The following is a 21105-nucleotide window of genomic DNA, read 5'->3' on the forward strand; positions in this document are numbered from 1 at the left end:
GCATCTCATGAGAGGCTAGCCTTGATGGGACCTATGGTTGGACACAAGGTGGTAGTGTCAAGACTGAGTGGTGTTGTATGTAGTACACCAGTTGGCATCAGAACAGTCACCATTACTTTCCTTTATGTTAGTTTATGAGCCATTCTGACACCTCAATCTGCCCGATACTCGACAAGAATTTAGGGGCCGATTTCATCTATAGTGATGAATACGGCTAGTGGGAAAGACACGTTTAAAGTTCCCTGATTTAGGTAATACGGGACAGGCATTCTGAATGCATAAAGAAGATGTTGATTTACTGGATCTCCTCTCCTGACTAAGATGATCTGTTCCCTAGGTCTCACCTGAATAAACAGAGAGAGTAACTGTACTGACCTCATGGGCTACTCTGGGCTTCTTCATGGCCAGTGCTGTGTGTACTCTGCTTTATCAACACCTGGACCACAGTAGGATGAAGTGATGCACACTATCTAATTTTGTGTGTGTGGACATGTGCATGCCTGTGTGGGAGTGGGTTGCACGTGTGTGTGTGTAAACATGAACATGCACTTGCATGCATGTTTATGCAGAGAGCAGAGGTCAAGCTGCCATCTGATTTTGTTTTTTTTGTTTGTTTGTTTGTTTTTTTGAGACAAGGTTCCACACTGGTGTGGAATTCACCGAGTACGTTAGGATGGTTGACCAGTAGGCCAGAAACTGGCCTGATTCTGCCTCTGCAGAGCTTGGGATTAAATGTATGCACAACTACACTGAACCCATGATTTCACATTGCTATCTATTAAGAGCTTATGGTGGATGGCTTTTTATAAATGAGTTTATAAAGGGAAATCTTTATCCAAGACCATGACTAGTGATGTATAAATATGGCCAGTCCCGGGCTGTGGAACCTGAGAGGCAGGGCCGGCTGGTTCTCAGACACCATCTTTTCTGCAATGAAGAGCATTGTGTCACCTGTCCGTCCCCCACGGAGACACTGGTGAGGAGTGCAGTGAGGCCCTTGGCAGACAGAACCGCTCCTGTAACCGCGTTGGATGGAATCTGACTCCACTGTAGTTCCAAGGAGCAGGTTGTCAGGACGGAGCTCCCAAGAGAATTATGCGGGTAAGAAGATGGAATCTGGAGCAGTTCTGATCTCTCAGAAAGACCTGGGCCTTTCTTTCTGCCTTGGGTGTCTATTCCTTCTTGGCCTGGAGTCCAAAGAGCATCCTACCCCTTGATAGGGGCTGTCTACTGACATTTAGTTCAAAGCCTCTTATAAAGTAAAAAACACACAAACAAAGGTCTAAAGAGTATCAACATTCTTTTCCATTGCTGCCTCCGCCTGCGTCCTTGCAGCAGATTCTCCTTTGCAGCTGGAGCATTCCCAAGACATCGCTAAGACACTGCGCGCATCATAAAAAGACTTCAGCCACTTCCCCAGTGCCGGGGGGCGGGGGGGGGGGATTGGCCAGCCCTCATGCATGCTTGTACTGTTCCTTAATCAATACCAGAAACTCAAATTCAACAGAAATTCAGAGAGGTTAAGGAACATGATCCGTGCCACAAAATAGTACTGAAGTGGTAGACGCGGTAGCCAGCATCCTCGCTCAGGTCCACCTAACTCCAAAGGTGTTAACTCCTCCTGGAAACCTAACGCCTAGGCTGTCCAACATACTCCAAAGGAAGACAGGAGAGGTACTTGGGGTCAACTCCAGCCTCCTGGGAAAAGTGAAACACGTAATACAGTAACTCAGAGGTCTGAACGTCCTGGCCCCAGACAGACCTGGGGTAGAAACGAGCCTCCTCCTCTCTGCCCTAGGACAGCCTTCTCACCAGACATCTCCAGCACATCCTAGCACCCCGGCCCCTCTCACGAGTGTCTCTTCACCGATGGAAGATTAACGGGACGCCAAAGCACCCCATTGCTCTGCAAGCATAAATTGCAAGGAAAACATTTAGAATATTGATTAAGTGCTTCATGCTCGAAGATTTAAATTTACCTCCTGTATTTCCAGGATTAGCTGACATAATGGGGTCGGTCTGCCGGCACAAATGATTTACAGAACACCCATTGGCATCCTTCCTTCGGAAACTCGACACTTAAAAATCTGCACTCGGTCACAACCGGCAGAGCCCTGGGTATTTAGCGGTTCTGGATAATCGCCTCCCTGCTGTGAAGTTTCAAAATCAGTTCTGGAATGGTCTGGCCTTATCCAGAACAAATGGACTTTACTTGGGTCCCCTAAGGTACTGGAGCAGAAGAGGGAGGGGAACCTTCTAAATATAGATCATACTCAATGTTCTCAAGCGAAACATGGAAGACCTAAATGGACTGCCTTCTCTCCATGCCTCCGAGCCATCTGAGAAACCTAGTGATGCCCTCTCAGAGTCCAGCCTGCCGTGCAGATTAGCCTCTGCCTTTGGACCAGAAGGACATGGTCCAGGCTATGCCGGGAGACCAGGAAATGCAGTCCTGGATTCAGATGCCGTGATTTCACAGCCTCTCTGTGCACCTTCCTCCCCTTGGGCACACAGAGGGAGTTGAGTGACCCTGCTGAGAGCCACTTGGAGCTGATGAGCTCTGACAGCCAGGGACCACTGAGGGTGTACCTATGCCGGGGTGCAGGGGAGCAGACTCTGCACTGCTGACTTGGGCAGGCACCACTCTCACAAGAACTGGCCAGGAGGTCTGACTCTCATCTTCCACACTGCAGACAGCTGTCTGACGGTCCCTTCTAGAATGCTGCCTCAAGGACGAGGAGAGGGGACCCAAATCTGGGATGAACACCTGATGGCCTTCCTGTCTCAGACTTAGACATGTTACATCTGGCTCACAGAAAGCTAACGTGGTGGCTGGCACTGGTCACTGTAACACACGCAAACGCCTGCAGCTCTCCAGCCATCCAGCTACATCTGGGCTTTGAGGTGCTCTGCGGCCCGCTGCATCACTCTCTCAGGCTCAAAGGCCTGTCCGAAGGCTGCAGTGGCTAGCCTCCAGCAGGGGAGCCCAGTGCATCTACCAGTTAAGAGGATTCAAGCAACCCCAGGAGAAAGTTAAAACATAATGAACCCAGGTTTTCTAGGAAGAGACTCAGTGAGTGAAGCTCATGCCATGCAAACAGCATGGGCCTGAGTTTGACCACCAGGAGACACATATGAGCAGCCACATGCTTGCAATCCCAGCCCTGGGGAAGGAGAGACAGGTGAATCTTCATGGGGGTTCACTGCCCATCCGGCCAAACCTAATCTCCAAGTTCCAGGTGTGAGCGCTATTCCTGCCTCAGAATATGATGCATGACTTCCTAAAGAACTCATGGAGGCTGACCTCTGCCCTACACATGCCACTCGTACATGTACACCCCACCTGCAACAAGCATGCATGCAAAACTACACACACACTAACCTGATTAAGGTGTGGTAACTCACATCTAAAACCCCAGCACTTGGGAGGCTGGGGTAAACAGACTAACACAAACTTGAGATCATCCTGGAATGCAACGTGAGACCCTTTCCCCACAAAAGAATATTGGGTATGGATTTTAGTAATCCTGGGAAGCTTTCTGCTACAGATACCCAAGGCAATGCTACTATAGTTAGACTTGGATCCTGGAGGTCTCTGGACACCGCATCAAGGAGTCTTCACTGATGTGGAGGGGGCTCTGGCGCTAAGACAGTGACTCCAAACAGACAAGTTTCCAATATCCACTTACATCCCCAGAGATGTTTACTTTAAATTAGTGACAAGTACACTCTTTTGGTTTAAATACTGAAAGTGTTTCCAGCTGCCAGACCACTCGAGTGCATAGATGATAAAGTGGTTTGTAGAATTATTAAGGTTTCTTTGTTTCTCGTGTGACCACTTCACGCACATCGGAGAGACAGGCTAACAATAGCGCAGCCTGCCTCACGCTTGCTAGGAATATGACTGCCAATTAATCCTGCCCTAGGAGCTTAGCAGGTTACCCCAAACCCGGTATTTTACCTCCTCAGGGGGTCAGCACTTGGACATTTTGTTGACATTTTATACTAATCAATCAACTTTTTTTGTTTTTTCTTTTCTGATTTTTTCTTTTCTTTTTGTTTTTGGTTCTTTTTGTAGAGCCTTCCACATCAGCCATAAACCCATGATTTCCAGGCCCAGGCCAGGGCCACCCACTCCCCAGGTGGGTCTAGGCAGACTTTTAAAAAACATATGTTTATTCTTTTCCTTTCCTTCTAAGGGGGGAGTCTATCTCAAATGTTAAGACAAATTCTCCAGCCCCCCCCCCAGAGTCTTCTCATGTTATTGTGCATTTAAAAATATTGCAAGAGGCACGTCTCGGAGGAAGTGAACTTTAAGGCTGCCAGCGCCTCTGACTGTCTCCAGATCCGTTACCGATGGATCCCGAGTTGGTTGGAGTCAGTTCTATTCTGAGTCACAACACAGGCGGCAGGGACAAACACCGTTCGAAGATATTTCTAGGACCCCTAGCTAAAGGTAATTCATCTCTAGCCAGGCGGGCACGACGGAGAGGCAGAGGCAGAGAATGCGCCTCCTGGGAGCCTGCACTGAGCAGAGCCCTGAATCAGCCAGAGGGAGACATTCACTCGTCACTGTCACCAACCCGCGTCTATGGCTTCAAATCATCCTTCAGCTGTTCTCCATGTCGGTCACCCTAAAGAGGTCACGGAGCTACAAACTCACTGGCAAACGCTCAACCGTCCGTACCCTGTGTCCTGACCCTGTAGTCATTTGCCACTTCATCCCTGCCACGACCTTCAGCGGGAACTAGGGCAGCTCCCCCTCCGTCTTTCCTGCCCTTTGCTGTTCTCACTCTCTCCTCCACTGCAGAAGGACTGACTTGTCCAAGTGCCACAAAAGAAGACAACAAGATACACCAGCCTTGGGACGAGCCCGCCTGCTGGTTAAGTCACCATCCCCTCAGTTGTCTCGTTTGTGAGAGGAAGGGCTGCCTGCAATGTCTGTCCCACAGGGGTGCTCTGAGGAGGAGGAGGACGGGGGGGTGACACATTTGAAAACACACTACTATCCTCCTGCCATCTGTCTCACACCAGCGCTCCTTGGCACACCCCAGACCCCCCATTCCACAGCAGGGTCCAGCAGCACCATTCCTCTGGGATAGATGGACCATGTGACCAGCTGACTAAGGGTCAGTCATCACGATGGTCACTTCTGCACGTCTTTCTGGAGCATCCACTCTGCCCACTGTCTCAATGCTAGCAGCTGGGCCAAACTCACGCTCCTGGGACACAGAGGAGGAGGCCTAAAGAGTTAGCACATGAGCTAAGGCCACCCTGCTAACACCCTCATCTTACATCTCAGACCCAAAGACAAGTTCAGGGAAAGCCCTGAGCCCTCCTCTCCCAGATGCCAGAGGCAGCTCAACTCCATGGTGTGTAGCACATGAAGAGAGGTGTGGCCGCTCTCCATCCGGGCCAATCCAATTCCTTCAGCCCTTTCAGCGGAGAAGTCAACAGGGGCAACCCTGATGAGCATCACACAAAGCAGAGCTCCTGCGCCAACACAGGGAGGGGAAAGGCATGGTTTCTGGGGAATGATGTCATGTGTGCCTCGGCGTTGCCAGGACAACTGTGCAGTGGTACAGACTCTTCCTGGCAGGGAGGGTTGGCTGGCTCTATCTGTGTTGGAGGTGAGATATGTACCACAAGAACACCACAAGTCAGGAGCTGAGATAGTGACAGGGAAAGGAACTGCAGACACAGAGAACACACTTCTCCACTCCTGGAAGGACACTGGAGTGTCAATGGTTTCCAGTCTGAGATGTCACCTAGTTACCCTATCTGACCTTCTGAAACTGGGCAAGCTGCATACATCCTGTTAGACTGTGTTGAGAGAGGAGTGAATTTCTATTTTAGCTTTTGAATGTTGGGGTCTATGTAGTTTTTCAGTCACAGGAAACTTAATAACAGACTTTGGGTGGCACCTGAGTCGCCCTTTGTGGATCTAAATGTATACAGAACGGTGCAGACTCTGCTCAAGCACAGCCCCCTTTGCTACTCAGAAAGCATCCCTGGCCCACCGTCCTCAGCTCATGATGACAAGGTCTCATCCTTCATCTGTGTTGTGTTTACTGACACTGGCATCTTGATGGAGGAAGGTCATTGGTTAAATAATAAAGAAACTGCTTGGCCCTGATAGGTTAAAACACAGGTGGGTGGAGTAAACAGAACAGAATGCTGGGAAGAAGAGGAAGTGAGCTCAGACTCGATAGCGCTCCTCTCTGGGGCAGCCACAGTGAAGTTCCGACCCAGGATGGACGTAGGCTAGAATCTTCCCGGTAAGAACACCTTGGAGTGCTACATACATTAATAGAAATGGGCCAGGCAGTGTTTAAATGAATACAGTTTGTGTGTTGTTATTTTGGGGCATAAGCTAGCCAGGCGGCTGGGAGCCGGGTGGTAGGAATGCCAGCCCACAGCTCCTACAACAGCATCTGAGAATGGGAAAGCACAGAGAGCCAAGGCTGACTGTGTGTGTGTGTGTGTGTGTGTGTGTGTGTGTGTGTGGCAGAAAAGGGAGGAGACAGGGCCAGAGTCCTGAACAGAAACAGGGAAGAGACTGATCTTGTCATTTCTGATGCTAGATCCACCCCCACCAGCCGCGAAGACTCAACACATCTCTTCTTCCTTTAGACCAAGGGTCCTCCTGCAGGAGCAGTAGATGCCACTGAGCACGCCCTATGTGGCCTCCCAGCTCTGATACTCACTGCAGAGGGGAAGGGTCTAGAGAGTGGTTCAGAAATCCAAAGAACGCTGGGATTGCTGTTGAGCTGTGTGATCTGATGTCTCTCTGCTGTCTGGTGTGAATGATTATGTATGAAACTGTGTGCAGGGAGTGAGGACCCGTAAGGTCTATGAGACAGAAACTGAAGCTCAGATGAAGGGCACGAAGAACAAGGCAGTGTCATACAGATTAGAGGGGGAAACTGCTCAACACTTTCTAGAGAGCATGACGCTTGTGGATGAAGAAGGCATTCGTAGGATTGCTCTACAGGGGCTGACCCTTGTCAGGGAGCTGGGGAAGGAGAGGCGCTCTTCAGGAAGAGTGAGGTCTCATCACAATGGCTTAAAAGTAACACACACCAAGTCCTTGGACTCCACCTTTACTCTGCATGAACTAGGCATGGCGGCACATGTCTATAAGCCTCTTTTATATACACAGCAAGTTCAGTGCCTGTAAGGCTCACATGAGACCCTGGAACAAGCAAAACAACAGCAACTAGACTACCCATTAGTTTCCCTGGCATGGCAGCAGGCAGATGCCACTATGTGACTACCTCCTCCCTCAGCCTATAGGAACGACCATGGACATATGATGTTCTTGGATTCCCAGCACTGCTTCTGTGGCCCACCAGCTCTGCAGACTTGAATAGAAACATCATATTCCAGAAGCCTGTGTCCTCAGACGCAAGAGCTAGAACATCAAGCCACAGTAACTGCCCTTCCCCATCAACCACCACAAGATCACCTAAGGAAGCTAAGTGTGTAAGAACCATGCAAACTTCCAAATCACTAATGTCTTGTTGACAGCTGAGTACTCACTGCTATGACAACTCAGTAAAATGACAAAACACACACCCTGACTGAAGAGGGGAAACGGCCATGTTTATACTTTCAAGTCAGGCACACCTGGGTTGATCTTCCAGAAGTTTCTTGATCGTTTTCACTGCACCCTGGGCACATAAAGGCTTTTCATGGCATTGTGCGGCTCCTCTTACTCTGGAATAGCATTTAGTTTTGCCTTGTAAATAATTAGCCTCTCCAAGACTCAACGTCTGATTACCTTCAGAGACCGTTCAACATTTCATGTTATGTCTGAATGGTTGTGACGGCGACAAGCCAAGAGCACACTCCCTCTCTTTGGTATGTTGTTGCTGTATCACAAACACAGAATCAGCCACAAAGATAGACAATCCGGCTCTACAACCACCACCCTCCCAAAAACTCCTTGATGATGCATCTGCCCAGCCTCCTTGTTTTATAGAGCCTCGACCGAAGGCTGACACCAAGGTTGTACTCTGGCTTCCTCATGCACATGACTCCCACGCCATACATAAAACACATGTATACACATGCATTTTTAAAAAAAAAAATGATTCAAATCTGAGTGGCATTGCTACCTGCCCTGTGCATCTTTTGTATGATGAGTACACGTTCTCCTGGAAGGCAGCTCCAACGGGAAAGCCAAACCCACTTCTCACCTGAAGATTTGCACAAGGTGGCAGAACGTGTGTGGGGATTTCGTTTTCAGACCCTGCTGGCCCTGGAGGCTTGTTCTTGACCCGGAAGGCAGTGGTAGTGGTGGCAGTGGTGGTCTGTACTGGGAGGGCTGGCTGCCACATGGTCACGTCTGAGCCATTGCCGAAGGCCTGAATTGCATTTTCTATAGTAAACAAAAGGAAAGCCCGTTTCAGAGGCAAGCAGCAAACATAACATACAGGATGCATATGGCCAAAGAGACATGAGAGAAATTCTGGTTATAGCACTGGATGTCTAGCCTATCCTCCCAACCACTCATCCTCCAATCAACCCATCCTCCCATCTACCCATCCATCCACCCAACCTCCCATCTACCTTTCTAGTTCTGAGAACCAATCTCTTGGTGCTCAAAAATCAATCCACTCATTTAACACTGAACCAGACACTTGCTATACTATAAATAAAGCAAGTATTTAATATGGGCCCTTTGAAAGACATTCTCAAACTCAGAAGTAGCACCACAGCTACATATTTTTCCAAGAAAAGAAATCCCTGCACTGTGTCAGAACTCTGTACTGAATGGAAATTAACTGGTGTCTTCTCTTTCCCCTGAAGCCGAGGCAGCGCGAACACTCACTTGGCAGCAAAATGCAGCTAGTTCCTTCAGAAGAAAAATCTACCTCAAACCTCATCAATATCTAGTGAAAATTTAAGTGTGATTATTTTTCTCCTTTCTGCTTCTAGTCTTCCAAACAGAATCTGCATAATTAGATAGGCACAGCCCCGTCTAAATGAAAAGTTTAAAATGTGAAACTTTCAAAGCTTATTATAATTTCATGGGATTAGATTGTTTTTTCGGCAAGAGTAAATTGGTTGTGTGTTGCTCCCTTCCCAAAATGAATAAAAAACAGTTTTTAATCAGGTCTTTGGGGATTTGCCCTGGATTTAGGAATTTTTTATTTCATATTCATTGTATAAGAAATCAAACTCCTTCATTTGGGATCTGAAAGTGCAAATTGCTAATACATGACGCTTACTTGGCACTTTTTGATACAGAAGACAAAAGAACTAAGCCTAATCTTCCCCCTTAGAAGTGACATTTTATCTCAGAATTGCTATCCATCAAGTTTAGCAGAGTTGAAAGCTAGTTTTCTACGGCTCTACATTTGGGGTGTTTGTAAGAGACAGCCTCCAATCATACAAATGCAGCTTGTGGTTCCAGCTAGGTCCTGTGGTTTAAGCACTACACAAGACATGGAGAAGGGCAAACCTGTAGACCAGGTTCTTTCAGCAACCTCAGGACACGAACAACGCAACACTCTGCTTTTCCTTGTTAGACACAGGAGAGAGAGTTGTCGTTCGTGAAGACTGCCCTTGCTGTCCCAGGAGCGTCAGCCTCATCCCGCCGAGCTCAGCTGTTCTCACACTCATTCTCTGACATGTTACTGATCTAACCCTAAACTCCAGGGATGGCTCTGTGTACTAAGCCTGAGGTCTTGAATAGCAGTGACAGCAACCGTACCCATAAGCAGAACTTCAGTCCAGGAATGAAAAAGGCAAAAGACATCCGTGGGCAACAGTACGTGCTAAGAGACAACGAAGAAAGGAGGGGCATGAGGAATGGAGCCGGCGTCTAGATTAAGTGGCCCGGGAGGCCCCTGGGAGGAGGATGCTTTCTCGCCTCCCCCTTCACCTTCCTCTTCTCTCATCCCTACAAATCCATCTGCCATGAATTGGCTGGAAAATGACCACTTCCCATTCCCAAACCATGACCAAACAATTGATTTCAGTTGTGTTCACGGTAGGGCAATGTGAGAGAAGCCTGGCTTCACTGGACAAAGGTGGAATGGGGTTTCTACATGAGTCACATCCAAATACACAAAACTGTACCAGCTTCTAGGTCAGGGCCCTTTGTAAGACACTGCATTTGCAGCCCTGTGTCCCTTCCAAACCAGGCTAAATAGAACGATTATAAAAGCCGTTGGCTGCCTTTGGCAATCATTTGTATTTAAGTCATTCATAAGACTGTTCTCCCCTTTCCTGAAATGTTGCCAAGGACGGACAACTTTAATTTCTCTCCGAAGAACAAATTTTCCATTGCTTTATTTTTGCTTAAACTTGTATTCAACCAGGAGAGTACAAAAAGTGAAATAAACAAAAAGAAAAAACAAACCACCCAATGCATCAAACAAAGCCCAACCAAGAGGTCCTCCTGTAGCATGCTGGTACACCCAAGGTCTCTGCAAATGCCTCCACATTTATGGCACGTTTTGTGGGGCTGAACGCTAAGAACTCAAAACATCATTTTATTTTTAGGAGACCCGAAGTAAGGCACTGAAGTTGCATTGTTTGAAGCATCTATCAAGAAGTTGGGTTTTACTTTTCAACGGAGGAAATTTTAGTGAAATGCCCACGAGATATTTTCCAAAGACTTGGTAAGTTACCAGATAATTCTTCAAAAGATAGTAAGTAAGCATATAGTAGCATCATGCAGAATTTATCACTTGAGGACAGAGTTCTTAAGGGGCACGGCTGAACGTTGATGCCTGTCACTCAAGAAGCTGGCACTAGCCCTTGATGCTCAGGACCATGCTTCTACAGTAGGCCCTCCAAATACCATTCATGAACATGGTCTTTGGAAGTCAGGGGCTGCACGGAGATTGGAGCTTTAGATCGTAACGCTACCATTCCGGGTCTGGGAGTACTAATCTTTAACTCAGCGCTGTCACGTGGATATGATACCTGTATCGCCTAGGGTTCCTGTGCAGCTTGTGTAGAACTGCACGAATTCTATACTCCCACAGTATGAGCTGTGTCTCAGCTGGAGAGCCGTGCAGAGCATGATCGTCCTACGTGGAGACGTATGAGAGGGAGACCTGGGGTCCTCCGTTTTAAGTTTCACTGACAGATGCCCAAGGTTTCCATCTGTACATCTCTATCCCTTTGTCAAACATGATTCTAAATTGCCTAAAGAGTGTTTGTTCCCAAAGAGGAGCACCCTGCTCACAAGGGCTCAGCTCAGCTCCCAGGAGCACCCACATCCTGATTGTCTCGGCTGTGCTGCCAGACTCTCCCATCAAGATAGCTCCATGGCTTTCACTCAGAGCCAGTCCTCACGATGCAAGAGGCTGCCGGTGTCAACATTCTAATTTCCCCGCATAGTCCTCGGAGGCCTGTCCTATCCACTTTGCCTGAGCTTTGCACATTGTACATTCCTACCAGGTTTTCAGAACCTGGGAATGGACTCAACACTGGCTGCCAAGATCAGAACTTGATCTGTGGGTAGAAATATTCTTTCCCACACAATACACCCTCAAACATTTGAATCTCTCATCCTCGCTGGCCTTTGGGAGCACAGTCTTGGCAGCACCCAGCTCATCACTTGTGTGGCTCCCTGCTGTGTCATTGAGTGTGCCAAAAGAAGCAAGAGTCACCACCCGCCATCAGGGAAGGGGGAGGAGAGGGAGGGGGTGAGGAACATTAAGGGGAGCATTTGAGCTCAAGGAGAAAACATGGATGCGCTGGCGTGCTTTTTGCTGTTTTAAATACTCACTGAGACATGTATTGTCCTTAAAAAAATTTAGGAACTTCAAGCACTCTTCCAGGTCGTTGCCGCTGTTGCTGCAGTCACACCAGGGGGCCACACTGAGGCTGCTGGAGTCTATGTAGTTGGGGGTCATGACTGTGCCTGAAAGAGAAGAACACAAGGCATGTTGTTGTCCTGTGTTGACACGGACTTTTCCGTGGCCCAGGAAGAAACAAATGTCAGTCTGACGATGGAAATGCCATGGCCAATTAAAAATGCCGTGTTTGCCGGGTGGGGAAGTATGTTAAGCAGAGCATTTTCTTGGCAATTTATCTTGAGCACATAAAATAATTTATACATTTACTTTAAAAATTAAAAGCAAACTCCTTGGGCTGTATTTAGGGTATTTTCTTCCTGCACAAATGGTATAGATGTCATGGAGAAGATGAGAATTAACTTAGAATGTATGAGCTTCAAAATCCCTTGCATTTTCTTGAAAATGTCATTAATCTTCATAAATAGTACTGGGTGCACATAAGAATTCTTTTAAGGCTTTTAATCCAGTTTCCTCAGAGGCGAATGGTTTCTTTAGGGTAACACAGGGAAGAGTGGATGCCTCCAATAAGATCCCCACATCCTGATTGCCTACAGATGTACTAAAAGAGGCTTCCTCTCCCAGATTCTCAACTGATGTCAATAAACTCATCCAAGGTGGGAAAGCAGCAAAAATGGGGCTGGGGATGAAGTTCAGTTGGTAGTGTGCCTGTCGAGTCTGCCCAAAGGTGGACTCATGCAGGTGGCGTACGCCATCATCCCAGAACTTGGCAGACGGAGGCAAGAGGACCAGGAGTTCAATGTCATCCTTGGCTACGTTGAGACCCTATTAAAAGAAGAAGAAAGAAGGGAGGGAGGGAGGGAGGGAGGGAGGGAGGGAGGGAGGGAGGAAGGAAGGAAGGAAGGAAGGAAGGAAGGAAGGAAGGAAGGAAGGAAGGAGAAAACCAGTGGCGCTTGCCCAGCCCGAGACTCCTGAAGTATCATCTGTGGGCCACAACAGTTCCCACAGAGATGCTGTGTGGGCTTTCCTGCTTATGACTTGTGGTTTCTCTGGTGAGTTCTCCGCCGGTAGAAATACACAATGCATTTATATTTAACACAACCCAAATGTCTTCTCCTGGGTGGCTCACACCAGGCAATGCCCACGGATGCCAAGAACTTTCTGTTTTTAGTTGCTTTATGGAAGGAAGAAGAAATGGGTCAGCGATCCAGAGAATGAGCCTGGCTATAAAGAGAATGGTTCTAGAAGCTCTTCCAGGGTCAAGGACACGTTGTCATTGCCCCACTGCTATTACTTCTTTGAACTTGGATCTCATTATTAACACGAGACTTTAATCTGCATCGTCCAGGGAGGTCTAACTCACAGGGCACCGGTGACAGAATGAGGGGTCAAACCCCCTGCCCCTCGGATGCTGGCTACAGTGGATCCTGACATGCACAAAAGGCACACACAGCTCTGTGCAGAAGTCAGGCACCACTGACTCAGGGAACCATGGAGAAGAGACCCAGAACCAGAAGAGAAAGATTTCTTGGCCTGCACAAACACAGTCCATCCGCCATTTGTTCCATCCATTTCATCATCCCCAGGCATGGAAGGCTTTGCCAAGCCTAGGAGTAAGCTCACAGAAATGCTGGCAGGGCCTCTCCTTGGCCACTCCCAGGGGAGTTCATGAGTGCGAACTCCTGGAAGGACACAGGCTGAAGCACAAACACTGATTACATCTGCAGAGACTTAACGTTGTCCTCTGGGGGCATCCCCGGTGTTATTTTTCCTTTTTAAGCAGTGAGTATGCCTTAGTTGCTTTTGTTATTTCTGCAATTCCATCTTTTCATACGCAATCCCAAGTAGAGACTAAGACCTTCATCAAAGAGGGCATGAATATGTTTCTGCAGTTGCAGTTTAAGGAGGGCGTGCACGCTGGTTGGCCAGAGCCACAGGAATGGTGCGTACCTGGAGCAGCGGGGACAGCATTATCAGAGGTATTACATGTGGGAGCACAGATGTCCCTTTGGAAAGTTGGGAGTGGTTGGGGCGTTGAGAACTACCAACAGCTTTGCATTGAAGGCTCTCTCACGTAAACCAAAGGCTCTCACTGGAGATATTCTCATGGAGGGTAGCCTGTGCTGTCTCTCTTGGCAGAGGGCAGCTCCTGCTGGTGATACATGGCCCTGGGGAGGGAGATGCCGCCGAACCAGGGCTGTATGACAGCTGCAGCTACTCTCTCCCCTTCCACAGTCTTCAATGTTCCTTCTCAAATGCCAACTGTGACGGAGCCCTGACAGAGAAGCTTCAGCTGTCCCTGGTACCTGTGGATACCTGCTTTCTTCCTGCCAGCTCTATCTACCTCTGGTGTAAATCTGCCTCTTTTGGGATGTTTCCCCATACATTTGTTTAATTTCACGGTTCTCTTGTATACTGAAAGTATGGCCCAACAGTTATGTACAGGAAAAGAAGTTTAGCCTTAAACAATCCCTTGTACACGAGGAGTCAAATGACCAGGCAATAATAGCAGGAAACTTCCTAATGTTGGAATTCATTTCCAAAGGGCCTTTCTTGGGAACATCTTCTTTGACTTCCAAGCTCCTGCTCTCCAAAGTTCCCTTAATTAACTGTGTTTGCCTTTATCTCTTCTTCCAAGGGCCATGGGCTCCCCTGCTTTTGTTCTGTGTGGCCAGTTCCCCGGTGGAGATGCTTCACTTCCTTTAGAATCTGGAGCCTCCCTGCTCCATAACTATCCCCGAGCTCCCTTCTCCTGCATCCATTCCTCCCTCCCTCCCCCTTTCTCCTTTCTCCAAGCTATCTAAACTCTAATACAGAGGCTCCTTGGAAGTTGTCTCCTGTACAGACATCACAGGCTGCAGCAGACAGATCTGTAATCCAGATTCTCCCGTCCCCCGCCCTGCTCCCTCCCAGGTCTTACCAATCAGTCCAGAGTAGGCCAGGAGGCAGTCTGCATAGTTCTCCTTTAGACAGCTGCTGGCAGACCTTGACTCGGGCTGGCAGTTGGTAAAAAAGTCCGCAAGGCGCGACCTGCAAGAGAAAGGGATGGTGGCACTGAAAACACCCCGGGCCTCTGAACTGAGAGGAGGGGTCTGGGGAGATGCTGCTAATAACAGGCTCAGGGTGTTGCTGCCTGGAAGATCAACTTCCCAGGCTCCACAGCGCAGGAGCGTCGACTGTGGCTGCTGAGACTTAATTGTGACTAAAACGGTTAGTAGAGGATTTGGGATGTTCACAGCACAAAGAAATGATACATTTCTGGGGCAATGAACGCGCCAATTAGTCAAATCATTACACACTGCAGATACACATGTCTTGAAATGTCACCTCCAAAGCCCATAAATATGTATGATATGGTATGTGTCTATGACAAATACAAAATACATATGAAGGGAGAGAGAATAGCACTATCTTTGGACAGACGTAACAGCAATTCTTTTACAATATGCCGCTTTATGCTCACCTGCTCTCCCTCACCCTGCCCACCCCCAGAGGAGAGAGGATGAGCACTAGAATACGGTTGTACCCTTCCTTCTTCAACCTTCCCCCTCCCCCTCCCCAAGCCTTCATCTACCTGTGTGTCTGCCTGTTTGGACAGAAATCTTCAGGGTCTCTAACTGGAGAAATCGAGAGGCTTTGAAGTTTCCATTCAATATTTATTCCTGACTAGGCTTATTTGCATCTTTAGGAAATACGCTTCTCCACACGCTCACCGGAGATCCACAGTGGGAAAATATTTACTTTATACAGAAACCTGTTCCTGGCATCAAAATTGGATCCTACAGGCCATCTGCTCCCATAATTCCTAGAGCCTTGAAAAATGCATGTTTCCGTCTCTTGAGGTTTTTTTTCTTTCCTCCAGCCCAGGCACAGTGATGTCCCTAGCCCCATGCCAGTAAAAAGCTTTTTCCGGGAGTGAAGGGTAAGTCAAGAGGTGTGGGTGAGGCTCTGTGTGGGCAGAGCAGGCTTGTGGCTGGCCTTGTCTGCAGGGTCCCTTAGCCAAGGTATGGCTGTTAGCATTCCCAGAATGCTCCAGAGGTAAGCACCATTCATCAAGATTCCCTGAGTGGTGGTGAAGTTGTGGATACACAGAAGTGAAGGGAAGCCATGGACTCATTGGTCTGGGGAGGAAGAGGGCTTGTTTTTGCCATGGGACTGTTATAGGATCTTCAGGGGATAATGTTGGGGAAACCCTGAATAAGAAGAGGCCTCTTCTGAGGCCATTTTGGCAGACAGTAGTCCTGTTTCTATAGGACACAATGGACGTCGAGAGGTGAGCTACCCAACAATGAACCCATCAGTCAGGTTGGATGCTGACATACCCAACTGATTCTACTTCCTTGCACGAGAGAAACTGTAACTCTTTTAGCTTGGTATGCTCCCAGAAAGCCTGAGTTACCAGCATTGAGCTGGGCAGGGCTGTAGGAGTTAAACGTTTGTAAAGGCCCAATTTCTTCTAGCTTTTGGGGTGGTGGCGGGTTTGTTTAGTTTTTGAAATAAGGTCTTGCTATGTAGTCAAGACTGTCCTCAAACTTGTTATCCTCCTGCCTCAGTCTCCCAAGTGCTAGGATTATAGTCATGAGCTAGTTAACTAGATAAGGCCTCCTATGTCCTGGTCAGTGGTCACAGCTCACAGTACACTCCAGGGGCTCTGCGTTCTGGGTGTGGGCTCTTCGCAGGGCTGCAGGCTAAGCAACATGGCTCTGGACACCACCCCTCCCCCACCAGGTGAGCCACTGAACATGTGACCACCTGGACCGCAAACACAGCCAAGGCCTTGCTGGTGCCCTCTGCCTTGTATTAAACACAAGAAATGGCAAAAGACCCAGCTACTTCTACGGTCTGCCTAAAAGATTTCTTTACTGCAGAAAATTTCTAAAGATACCTTTGGCTTACTCAACTGGATCGGAAGACATTCAGCTTGAATGGAGTGTTAATTTAAGGTGAAAAAAAATCCTGGCCATGATATTAATGCTCTAATGGCCCCGGGTTTCTAACCTGACTCCAGCTCAGACAGTTCTACACAGAACCTGGATGGCAGGATAGTAGTGACCTGGAGCCTCCCCTGCTGCCACCGCCCCACCCACCCGCTCTTGGACGTGACACTGGGTCTCTGGAGCACACAGTCGACTAAGGACACTGTGGTGGAGATTACGGTCCCTCCGTACAGGCTAACACCACCAGACTCGTCTTGCTAACAACCCAAGAACTGGCTCACAATGGGCCCTGGAATGGAGGCTAACTGAATCAGTACATCGCAGAAAGCATACACCTGATGGGGAGAATTAAAATATACAGCTCTGAACAGAACCCCGATGACTGCACTTGGAGAGGAATGAAGATCCAGGCTCTAAGACCAATAAGGCTGTAACCTACGACCAGAGACTCAGGATGGAGGAAAGCAGCCGCAAGATTAGCGTTGAAGACGCCAGTGTTCAGAGGAAGACAGATAATCCCACTTTACAGGGATTATCCAGCAAGCAGAGCATGGGCCAAAAAACACCCATGAAATACAGTGGGGGAGCGCTATGAAGACCACACGCTCCCTACATAGTAGAAAGACTGGGGCTCCTTTCAGAGCTCATTACCCCCTTCCACTCTTGGGGGTGCTCTGAACTTTAAATATATCCCATGTCTAAGGACAAGACTTTCCCCCATCTCTTCTCCAGGCAGTGGCCAGGATTTTCAGCTAGCCTATACTATAATTTTCCTCATACACTAGAATAAAACTGAATCAACTGTCCTAGAGGATCCTTCTGAGTCTGTTTTTAGATTCTTTTATTAATGAGACCGAGAACCCCAAAAGAGAACCCCTGTGTCTCTGGGTACAAGACCAGGGTAGCAAGGCAAAGAGTTTCAGAATCCAGGTATGTACATGGGCACTGAAGGCACCCCCATTTCTAGAGCCCAGGTCAGTGCATGGGCACTGAAAGCACCCCCATTTCTAGGGTCCTTGTACGTACATGGGCACTGTGAAAGCACCCCCATTTCTAGGGTCCAGGTATGTACATGGGCACTGTGAAAACACCCCCATTTCTAGGGTCCAGGTGAGTACATGGGCACTGAAAGCACCTCCATTTCTAGGGGTCTATCTGCTCCACACTGACCCCCACACTCACAGTGGAGATTACAGGGCTCCTATGATGCAGGAGGATCACCTGATACAAGAACTCCAAACACGCTTGCTATGGACAGGTTGGCCGTGTTGAGGAGCTGTGGGAACTGCTTGGCATTAGAGTAGCAGATTGAAAACACCATAATAAGGGTATTTATACTGTGGTAGTCAGTCAGTGATAGAGAGCAGGTTGTCCTTGAACAATAAATGAACACCATGTCGAAGAAACAGTTGGTCCTATGGGAAAGTGGGCTGTATCCCAGCCTTCTGAAAGAAGTCCTCTGGGCCAGGTTTCTACTCCTATTTTTCTGGTGCCAAACAAAGCCCTGTGGCACCAGGTAAACTCCAACTTGAGGCTTTTCCGAGGACAGACAGGAGTTCGTCCTTTACAACATCTCCCCCAATCACAGTCCTCGGCTTTGAGTGATGAGGATCGCATGTCTTAGTCGCGTCTGTGTTCCAGTGCAGTGACCAGCACTGCTTCGTTGGTACTTCTGATAGGACGATGACAAAGACCTTGTCAACCTTAACTCAACTTCCTGCCCAGAAGCCATAAGCATCATGCAAAGGGATTATGATAATACCTTGGCTAATTCTTTTTTTGTTTGTCTGTTTTGTTCCATTTTGACAGGGTCTTCTGTAGCCCAGGCTGGCCTCAACAGCTAAGAGTGACCTCGAATTCCCAATCCTCCTGCCTCCACCTCCTGAGTGCTGGGAGAACTGGCTTTTCCATGACAGTCAGCAAGCCCTTGAAAACAGTCGAGAAAGGCTGCTAAGAAAACCAAAACCAATCCTAACATGGATCCCTTAATTTGAGACCCTAGTCTATATGGATGCACAGCTCCCTAGGCCTGGATGTAGGGGGGAGGGCCTTGGACTTCTCACAGGGCAGGGTTCCCTGCCCTCTCTCAAGGAGGGTGGGAGAGGGAGGAGGGGATGTGGGGGAACGGGAGGGGATTGGGAGGAGGGAAGGAAGTGTAAATAATTGAATGGAAAAATAAAAATTAAAAAAAGAAAACCAAAACCCAAGGTGAGTGAAGACTTTAATAGACAGTTTTACAAATGACCCAGTTTTTCCCTGGCAGATATTTTGTTGTTACAAGTTTTGACTTCATTTATTTATTTCTAATGTTTCAATTAGCACACAAAGTAACAGGTTTCCCTGTGACCACTTCATAACACTTAGTTTGGGCTAATTTCTTTCACAGACCATGCCTTTCTCCTGCCTCCTTACCCTACCTCCCAGCTCACCCAAATCCTAATTTTATACTTAAATCTTAGTCTTAGAGTAAAAGAGGGAACAGCAGAACCTGGATTTGAAAACTCGGGTTTTTAAACCAGCAGGATACAGGCTATAGGATGGTGAGGCTATGGATGCAGGATACAGGCTATAGGATGGTGAGGATACAGGATGCAGGATACAGGCTATAGGATGGTGAGGCTATGGATGCAGGATACAGGCTATAGGATGGTGAGGATACAGGATGCAGGATACAGGCTATAGGATGGTGAGGCTATGGATGCAGGATACAGGCTATAGGATAGTGAGGCTATGGATGCAGGATACAGGCTGTAGGATAGTGAGGCTATGGATGTGGGATACAGGCTATAGGACGGTGAGGACACAGGATGCAGGATACAGGCTGTAGAATGATGAGGCTATGGATGCAAGATACAGGCTATAGGATGATGAGGATACGGATGCAGGATACAGGCTATAGAATGATGAGGCTATGGATGCAGGATACAGGCTATAGGATGGTGAGGCTACAGATGCAAGATACAGGCTATAGGATAGTGAGGCTATGGATGCAGGATACAGGCTATAGGATGATGAGGATACGGATGCAGGATACAGGCTATAGAATGATGAGGCTATGGATGCAGGATACAGGCTATAGGATGGTGAGGCTACAGATGCAAGATACAGGCTATAGGATAGTGAGGCTATGGATGCAGGATACAGGCTATAGGATGGTGAAGCTATGGATGTGGGATACAGGCTATAGGACAGTGAGGATACAGGCTATTGGACGGTGAGGCTACAGATGCAGGATACAGGCTATAGAAGGATGAGGACACAGGCTATAGGATAGTGAGGCTATGGATGCAGGATGCAGAATACAGGCTATAGGATGGTGAGGATACAGGATGCAGGATACAGGCTAGAGGATGGTGAAGCTACAGATGCAGGATACAGGCTATAGGATGGTGAGGATACAGGATGCAGGATACAGGCTATAGGATGGTGAGGATACAGGATGCAGGATACAGGCTATAGGATGGTGAGGATACAGGATGCAGGATGCAGAATACAGGCTATAGGATAGTGAGGCTATGGATGCAGGATACAGGCTATAGGATGGTGAAGCTACGGATGTGGGATACAGGCTATAGGATGGTGAGGCTACAGGATGCAGGATGCAGAATACAGGCTATAGGATGGTGAGGCTATGGATGCAGGTGAGACTAGAAGGGGAAAGAATTGATGAACTCAGCTTGGATTTTGTCCCAAAGGCACGGGAATCACTAAAGGACTTTAAACTGAGAGGATAACATGGTCAACGTGTGTGTGGTGAAGCCTCTTCCTTAGACCTCTCCAACAATCAGCAAAGACGGACTTAGGATCTACGTGTACCCACTCTGCTTGGGCAGTGACAGGGCACATAGAGAAGAAGATAACATGTCCAGATGGTGGAAGCCACGCTGCAGAAGGAGCTGGCAGGCTACAGAAGGGACCAGAGGGTGGACAGTTAAGCAGAAGATGGTGGGAAAGACAGTGTGGGTTTGCAGCTGTGGCTCTTCCGAGCACATGGCGTCTCGACAAGTCAGGTTTTGGTAGGTGGTTTGATCACCAGCTCTTGCATCAGCCCAGCAAGCATCGATCACCTAATCACCTACTGTAGGCACAGCTTCGGCAGCCCTGGAACACCCTTCATGCAAACACCTCCACCTGCTGACCCTGAGTGATGAAGCCATGCTCTAATCGGCTTCAGCAGCTTCCCTGCCTGAACTGCTGCGGTCTAAACAAGGAAGCGCAAATGTCCAGCACGGGATTAACAAAGAAACTCCACCGCTGGATTTCTTATGGAGACATGAAATCTCCATGACTACGGCAGTGATGAGCTCTGATTGTTTTTATCTGAGAAAATGAAAAGAAAATGAATAGGCAGTAATGTAGAAATGCATCGCCCTCAGACACAGAAAAGG

The 21105-nt window shown here is 48.2% G+C and overlaps 1 protein-coding gene across 7 annotated transcripts in view; it reads right to left on the reverse strand.

Moving 5' to 3' along the window:
• The window catches only part of Gfra1 (GDNF family receptor alpha 1), a 221303-nt gene that overhangs the window by 24621 nt on the left and 175577 nt on the right, over positions 1-21105 (reverse strand). For all 7 annotated transcript variants that reach the window (XM_075974539.1, XM_075974534.1, XM_075974536.1 and 4 more), the window contains 3 exons: positions 14701-14810; positions 11753-11887; positions 8202-8383 (listed from right to left, as the gene is read on the reverse strand). In XM_075974539.1, coding sequence (XP_075830654.1) covers positions 8202-8383; positions 11753-11887; positions 14701-14810 — 427 coding nt within the window. The remainder of the gene's footprint in view (positions 1-8201; positions 8384-11752; positions 11888-14700; positions 14811-21105) is intronic.

Source organism: Microtus pennsylvanicus, chromosome 5, assembly GCF_037038515.1.
Source record: "Microtus pennsylvanicus isolate mMicPen1 chromosome 5, mMicPen1.hap1, whole genome shotgun sequence".
Classification (NCBI taxonomy): domain Eukaryota; kingdom Metazoa; phylum Chordata; class Mammalia; order Rodentia; family Cricetidae; genus Microtus; species Microtus pennsylvanicus.